General features: G+C 46.8%; 2 protein-coding genes across 2 annotated transcripts in view; one reads left to right on the top strand and one right to left on the bottom strand.

Moving 5' to 3' along the window:
• DNAAF2 (dynein, axonemal, assembly factor 2) overlaps positions 1–5,468 on the top strand; it is a 19,457-nt gene extending 13,989 nt beyond the window's left edge. Inside the window, exons 3-4 of the mRNA XM_009321643.1 lie at positions 1,697–1,843; positions 4,125–5,468. Coding sequence (XP_009319918.1) covers positions 1,697–1,843; positions 4,125–4,697 — 720 coding nt within the window. The 3' untranslated portion in view covers positions 4,698–5,468. The remainder of the gene's footprint in view (positions 1–1,696; positions 1,844–4,124) is intronic.
• A 1,766-nt stretch (positions 5,469–7,234) lies between these two features.
• On the bottom strand, positions 7,235–8,239 carry MGAT2 (mannosyl (alpha-1,6-)-glycoprotein beta-1,2-N-acetylglucosaminyltransferase; the record flags this gene model as incomplete). The annotated part of the gene is made up of 1 exon (XM_009321642.1): positions 7,235–8,239. A coding segment is annotated over one exon (870 nt), but the record flags the coding sequence as incomplete, so codon positions are not given.

The raw sequence follows: 8,239 nt of genomic DNA, 5'->3' as shown, positions 1-8,239 counted from the left end.
GCGTGCCGAAAACCCCGCGGAAGGGAAGTTGAGCTGTTCTGTCTGTGATGCGTGGGCAAAGCGATACTTGTGGAGGTGGAAATGTATCTCTTGAGCTGCCCAAGGCCTTGCCAGTGATCTAGTTCATGAGCTTGTGGGAGTTTCGGTGCTGCACGGATTTTGCGTCTGTACTCCCTGCCTTGTTCCTTTGCTCCGACAGCTTCTCTTGAACTCTGCAGAATATTTCTGCAAGCCTAAAGCACTGGCAGGGTCCCTCTCTGGCAGACAAGAAAGGATGCTTAGGCTTTCTATACAAAAATGCAAGCAGTAGGTATGCTACTAGAGGGTTTTCTGTCAGGGCAACCCTGCTGTAGTTTAATCTTTCCACAAACTGTCTCAGCGTCCGATGTTGGATGTTTGCCTTTTGTAATCTTTCTGGATAGAAAATGAATTCAGTCCTCTGGTTTTGAAAACCAGCAATAGCTATGTTATGACTTTCCATATTGTGATTTCTAATTTAAATAGTGAAAAAATACTGCTCTGTTTTATTTTTCCCATACAGAATTTTTTTTTAAGATGACAGTTAAATGTTGTACCTTGGATACTGTGCGTCATCTGGCTGTGCATAAGGCTACATCCACAGGGGGCCAAAAATGTGCAGAATTGCCTTTTTGCTTCTCAGTCTGCAAGATGTCAGTGATAATTGAATTTAACTTTCATCGCGTTGACAAGAGGGCAAAACTGGACTGAGAAATTTAAAAGTATGACTTAAAGTAGAAGGCTTGCAACTTTTTCCTGCTATTTCCAATTAAACAGTTCATTGTTAAACGGGAAAGGTAATTCACAGAACATAAGAATAGTCCTCTAGGTTAGACCATTTTTATTGTGCCAATGTCTGTTCTTACCCATGGCCTACAGCAGATGATTTAGGAAGAATATGAGGACAGGGAAAGCTCTGCAGTTCTTATGAAACAGCCCCTCCAGGATACATTTTAGGACCTTTAATTACCTGTAACTGATTTAAATCCTTAAACCTGTAGCAACGTGTTTCACATCGTTTGTGAACTGCATATTAACAGCCTCAAAACACGTCCCAGACTGTCGTCTTTAACTGTGGATACCTCTCTGTTTCTTCCAACTGGTGTTTACGCTTGCCTAAATGGAGATTTGAGGAGCCTCCGTGGATGGATGTGAAATGGATATAGCCATGCATGTTTCATAGCCTTTGCTTTAGAAGGTCTGATCTTGAAGCCTGAGGGTTCAAAGATCCTGCAGTGACAGTCCAAGGAGGTGTTTGCGTTTTCCTAAAGACAGACACTGAAACAAATCCATAAAAGGTGGATTTTATGGATCCTCAACATCACCTTCCTGGTGTTAAGACAGGTGAGGACAGTAGAACAATGCTGCTGCAAATCATTCCTCAGAGGGAGTCTAAATCTATATATTTGTCACATATCGAAAGAGAGAAAACATATGCTTCTTTTATCTTTGTGTATGATGCAGATCCGTACTTGAAATGAGCTAAGCACTGGTCTCCAATTCATTTCACCTCATTACTTCTGAACATCCGACTTAGAATTTCTCTATCGAGACATGAGTGTGCTGTGAAACTTGTATTGTGAATCAGTGTCCTGGCTTTGTTTGGACTGAGTTTCTTGCTCCAGTACGGCTGAAGTGTAGTACGAAAAGAACATAACCCGCTCTTTCTTTTCTTTAGGAAAGATTGTTTGTCAGTGAAGAAAACGTTGATGGATTTCTAGGCACTGTTTTATGCCCTTCCTTTTGCTCCCAATCAGCGCCGGAAAGTCAGCCGTTAATTGAAGTGCTTGATGTTACTGAGGACAGAATTCAAATCAGGTTGAAGGTAAGGATCTCTCTGGCAGTAGTACGTGTTGCTGACTGATTTATGTACTTCAGCAAGATCGTATCAAATCTGACCGAAACACCTTTGTTCCTGTTTTGTCTTGATACAGCAGGGAAAACCGTGGAGTAGGGTATATTTGCAAGTATATATGTCAGTTTTGAGAAACATGCATTCACGTTTGTGCCATTTAATGTGACCTCCTATGCTTCATTGGGAAGATGGAGAACTGTGATACAATCGTTAAAGACAGTGCTTTCTCCTTGCAGGAATACAGCATGGCACGCACATACTAAATCTCTCGCTGGTATTAAAAGAAAAAAATGACTAAGTAACTACCTAGTATCCCCCATTCAGAGGGACTCCAAGTGCTTTCAGGTCAGAGCTGATGACAACGTGCTACAAACAACTCAGGGCAGATGTCATCAGAACAAAACCAGAATAAAACAGTGAATAATCCACGTCCTTCAAATACCCAAAAGTTTGGGTTCATGTACCGGAGCCCGCAGTTGAAGCATGCCGTCTTCTGCACAGACGCCTTTCCGGGTGTTCGGTCCAGAAGTGAACTTACCTGGAGGGGCTTGGGGTTGGGAGGGAGTAGAGAGGCGAAGAACCTGGCCACTGGGAGCGGGAATTGGAAAGGGCTCGTTAAGACGGACAGAGGGTGCTCAGTCACGGCCACTGCTTCACTCCCTCTGCCTTGTCACACAGATAGAGAAAACCTTGAGGATTTTGACTGTGAAGAATTGGGGCTCATTATCTTTATTCGGTCCAAGCGTTTGAATACTTGGTGGTTTCCTATTGTGTAGATAACTAAGCATGGCAGTAGTCATCTTAAACGCTGGTCTCAAATTCACTGCTTGTAATGTTTAAGGTCTCATTCAGGCTACCCTTCTTCCTCAGTCACCCTGTCTACATAAAGGATGCAAGGTAGTCTGTTTCTGAGGTCTGCCACGGGATTAAAATGACCTCCCTTTGCAACGTAGGAGATGGACAGATGAAGAAAACAAAAAGTTAGTTTTGTGAGGAGGAAAATGTGAGGTAAAACCCCCGAATCGACTGGGGTTCCTTGGTAGACACTGCATCAGAAATTCATTTAAAACTTTTCTTAAAGGAAACACGGGAAGATAATATGCAGGGACGATCAGGTTACTTCTGTGGCCATAAACTGGAGACTGCAGATATAGTTAATGAGTAGACAGCTTCTTGGAAAGCAAGTTCAGACGAAGCATGTGACCTCTGGAACTATGCTGGTGGAGGACTGAGGAGTTTAGCCTAAAGATAGGCTCCAGCATTACTTGACAGGCTTACCTTTTGTAGCTGGTGTGGACTGTACATAAAAATTTAAAATTCAGATTGTTGGAGAGCAAATGTGGACGTTTTGGTACCTGAGAAAGGGAAGCTAAGATATCTTAAATCCCTCGGACATTCACGTGGGAGAATCATCCAGTGCTGAGAAGGACTTACTAGTGTTTCTTTTGTTTCTTGCTGGAGTGAGCACTGGTTTTAGGGTCAGAGAGGGCTGGGTGTGCGAGAGAGCGACTCAGTCTTTGAATCCATGAATCCAGCTGCTCCTGGACAGATGCCTGCCTGATCCTGACTGTCCACTGATAGGGACATACGAGTTACCAGCTGTTTTTTGCTAAAGCAGTCAATAGGTAATGGTGAAATTGGGTAGCTGCTATGTAGACGGCACCGGGTCTCCCAGTTCATACTCTCCTGAGGCAAACCGTAGCAATTCCTGGGTTAACTCACTTAGGCCGATTGAGGAAGACAGCTCACTTCCCAGTTACACCTTTCACATACGACAGGACGGAGATTTCCCTAATCGCAAGGTTAAAGCACACTTCTTGCAATGAGAGTTTAAGATCCCTTGGCTGATTTTGTGGTCCCTGAGTTCTAGAAAACAACAGCCAGGGTGTGGTGAGTTGCCAGTCTTCCCTGCTGTTAATTGTGACAGAGGCTGTGGCCACTTGGCAGCTGCCCAGCAGCATTTCCTATTGCAGAGGAAAGCCTTGGGAGGCAAACAACCTCCCTGGGCTGTGGCCACTTGGCAGCGTCCCAGCAGCATTTCCTATTGCAGAGGAAAGCCTTGGGAGGCAAACAACCTCCCTGCCACTCATTCCCACGCGTGCGGTACAAGATCAGGAAAACCTCAGGACCGCACTGACTCCGCTTTCTGGAAGTAGATGTTGGAGAAGCAGGTGTCTTGGCCTGTCTTTACAGCAGTTTTGTGCGCCCAGTCCGTTTCGACTATAAAACAATTCATTTATTTTCTCGACAGCCGCAGGAAGCAGTCCATTCTGAACGTGACGGAAAACAACAAACGCTTAGCAGCTCAGGAGGAGATCTCGCTGAAAAGACGAATGGCGACTACCCCCAAGCAAAGGCAGAAACAAACTGTACTGCAGCTGACACAGCTGAAGAAGAACGTGCTGCAGAAACCAACAAAACTTCCACTTCTTTTGCAACAGCTGAAACAATAGGAAAAGTAGGTTGTAGTTCACACCATTGTTTGCAGCATGAACCTTCTGACACCAGTTCAGCGACTCCTGGCGAATCTAGGAGAAAGGAACCAGATTTAGAAAGTGCCGTTGCAGTAGGCGAAACGGCCGTGGCCGCGGACTCTGAAAAACAAGCAGGCCTTCTGCTGGAGGGGTGGGCGAAAGCAGAAGGGGATGAAGCGGCTGCGCCCGCAGGGTTGGCACAGGGGAACCAACGCAGCTCGGAGAGCAGGCCAGCCTCCCCAGCTCTCCAAGAAGTGAGCACGCGGGATGGGAGCGTGCAGATCGTTAGGGATCACGTAACGCACTGCCCGGTCGCGTTTCAGAATTCTTTGCTGTATGAATTGGACTAGTTTAATTATTTTGGGATTTCCTTCTGTTGTTCGAGGCTTACTGCGACTTCCACATGCTGGTTTATGACTTCAGGGCTAAGAGTAGAACACAGGTTCCTACCGAAACCGTTTTGTTTACGCGTCAACATAGAATACTTACGTTGTTAACAATTTTAGAAGATTCAGACCTATTAACTTCAGATCACATGTATGGGCTGAAATAGTTTTACTTACAAGAAAGATGCAGTTGAAGGGGAATCTTATATTTATTGTTTACATGACTTTCTTAGTCTCTTGCTACGTTACAGGGATTATTTGTATATATCCTTTTTCTAATGGCTCCCTCGGGAATTGCTGTGTTTAGTCCACCTAGAAATGAGCAGTATTCATCATTTTTCAAACGTTTCATTTTGTGATAACTGCAAGATTAGACTTGCACTGATTTTTAGCAATCAAATGAAATTTCTAATTACATGGAGAAGTTCTAATTAGTCTCCCAGAAATAATCAACACTTACACCATGTATTCCATCCTAGCACATTACTTCAGAACACGGCATCCAAACATACCCCAGTCTGTCAACCGAACGAATTCAATTGCACAATAAAAACATCCTCTCTTGTTGCACGTCTGCTACTGAGTGTGTACAGTTTGTAAAATGGATTCACTTTATCCAGATTAGGTTTACTTTTCAGAAACAGTTCCCCATGAGCTTCAGCGTGCTGTTTGCTGGTCCGTCTCTCTAAAGTGCGATAACCAAAAGAACATATTTAATAACAAGAAACTTTCAGTTCCCTTTCTCACTGCTTCTGAAATAACTTCTGTTTTCTTTTGAGTTGTACAAGACACAGATGTGCTTTAGAAGAAAGTTAAATGTGACTTCTTTCACAGCTGCTCTGGAATTACTCTTCCATTTCTACGTTAAATGCGAGTGCATGCAGTGGGGGTACACGGTGTAAGCTCTATTCTAAGCAAGTTCAGCGGAAGCCACAGCGGCCAAAAGCACCTGGCCCTGCCCTCTACGGCAGCACAACACCGACCCAGCTGAAGGAGGGTAAGCGGTTTGCTGGGTGAAGTTTCACCCCCATCAGCTCTGTCACACAGTCGCGCAGCTCCTTGTGGGAGGTGTCGACGGGCTGAGGCACAGGCATGGCTTTTGCAGCATCAGCTCTGACTCGGTGAAACTATGAAAATGGAGCAAGTACCACAGCTGGTACAAAATCCTGGCAGTTAAATTACCCCATGTAATTTAAAAAAGAAAAAAAAGAGCATCTTATCGTGGTCACAATAAACATCCGCGTACTGCTGACACTATTTCACAAAACTTGGTGCTCTCTTAAATCAACGTTTAACCGATATATTTGCAACCTGTAAAGCAGGTGACAAATGGTGGTAAAAGAAAAGCCTTGCTGCGTGCCCTGCCATTCGTCAGTAACTGCTGTAGCCGGAGTCCTAGGAGCACCAACCCCATTTTCTCTAATTAAAAAAAAAAGCTGCTTTTTTTTTTCCTCTCCAAATCTCTCAGCATAAAATCTACCTCTAAATGTCGCATGCCTGTCACCTTAGCGTAGCGTTTCCTTTAACATGCTCCTCTGTTCTACAAAAAGCTGCTCATGTGCTACTGCTACCAGTTGTGCTTCAAAGCGGAGTGCCGTTAAAGCAGCCGCGCGGCTAGACTCGGAACAGGCGAGGAAGTGCTCGATGTTAACGAACGGCTCTGCTCTCCCCCGTCCACGGCTTTCGGCTCCAGTTCAGCGTGTTTCCATTACACAGCAGTATTTTTTACTGGTCGTTTTACACAGCCGACGAATTTGAAAGCGAACTTTTTTTTTGATCCAAACAAAAGAGGTGTCGTGCCACCCATTTGTTACTCTATTCTGCCTCAATTAGTGAGCATCATTAAAAATTTAATGAAGTTAAATGCACGCTACTCGAACGGGTGACGGCATGTGTTCAGCCCTCCGGATTAAAGACAAGACACCTCCCGCCCCCCCAGTCCTGACTTTCTTTCTAGCAACATGAGATGACATCATCTTTTTGTGAGAATCAAGAACTTCTCTGGCATTACAAAACAACTGAATTTTATTTCGGCAGAACTAAAAAAAATCATGTATTTATCTACATTGTAGTAAAAACAATGAAATTTTTTTTTTCCTTCATATATTCATCGCAACCAAACCAGGACACGGGTATCGGGCATGAAGCAACCCCGGGTGGGACGGTGGGAAGTGCCGGTACTGCCGGCGGAGGCGGCGGGCGAAGGCCGGCTCCCACCGGGGCCGGAGCTCGGGAGGGCTCGGTCCCCTCTCCTGCTCCTCAACCACCCCCAGCGCGGCGCCGCGGGCAGCACCGCTCTGATGGGGGAAAAACCCCACGCCGGAGCACTGTAAGCACCAGAAAAGATGCACTTAAAGACAAATTTTCTCCTCCTCCTCCTCCTCCCAGTAAAGACGGCAGCCGTCACTTTTTGCCTAGGGGCTGCGATGCTGCTCCGAGCGGCCCAGCAGCAGCAAGTAACCTGTTTGCAAAACCTGGTTGCCGAACATGAAAGATTACTATTTTGGGACACCTTTTACAAGAATGTTTATTCATATTAAAGCAGAAACCAACTCATAAATGCTTTTTATACACGTGTGTGCCTGTAAAAGACAGTATGGAACAACTCAAAAAGAAAAAGGCTGCGAGAACGATCCTCACTGAAGTCGGCGGTAACTTTTACAGAGTTCGTGGTCCCTAATATCTCCCCACCCTCCGTTTTTCACATGAGGGGAAAGGGGTGCCATGGAGTACCTTTTACTGACACTCATCGTTTCGGGAAACAGGTACTGTTGGTTGCTGTTCAAGAGAGAGTCGATTTTGGCACTCTGGGTGGATGGTCTGCAGGATTTCTTGTGGTGCATGCCACAGTCCCCCGTGTGAAAGATCCTGGGGATTTCGGGAACCAGCACTTTCCAGAACTTTGGAAGACAAGAGACAGTCAAGTGCTGCAGAGTCCAGTCCCAGTTGTAGTCATCGTAGGTGCAGAAGGCGTCCGTGCACTCGATGAGCTTCTGGTAGGTGTCTCTGCCGAAGGCCATCCCCCTGTTGTGCTCGGTGGACTTCCACGTCTTCATCTCCACCTTGTCGGCGCGGCCGGCGAAGCCACCGCGGACGGGGCTGTAGGTGCCCAGGGAGACGATCTGGCACTCGGGGCACTCCCGCTCGCGCAGCGCCCAGAGCTTTTTGAGGACGTGGTAGAAGTCAGGCGCCAGGTAGTGGTCCTCCTCCAGGAAGAGGACGGGCCCGGCGTGCTCCCGCAGCGCCCGCACCCGCTCCCAGACGAAGTGCAGCTTCCACCACCAGTGGTGCTTGGTCTGGGAGAAGCGAGCTTCGCGGTAGTGCCCGAAGGAGTCGGGGTACTCGGCGTTGATGCAGCCCAGGCGCAGGGCTGCCGCCTTGCCCACGTCGCGGGGGCAGTCGCGGGGGTCGTGGCCGGGGAACTCGTGGGGGTAGAGCTGGATGCTGAAGGGGAAGAAGACCTGCAGGACGGGGCAGAAGTCCCCGCGTGCCGCCAGCCGGTTGAG

The sequence above is a fragment of the Pygoscelis adeliae genome, unplaced genomic scaffold, assembly GCF_000699105.1.
Source record: "Pygoscelis adeliae isolate BGI_AS28 unplaced genomic scaffold, ASM69910v1 Scaffold43, whole genome shotgun sequence".
NCBI classification, from domain to species: domain Eukaryota; kingdom Metazoa; phylum Chordata; class Aves; order Sphenisciformes; family Spheniscidae; genus Pygoscelis; species Pygoscelis adeliae.
The sequence above is the reverse complement of the archived record's forward strand: the minus strand, read 5'-3'. Positions and strand labels throughout refer to the sequence as shown.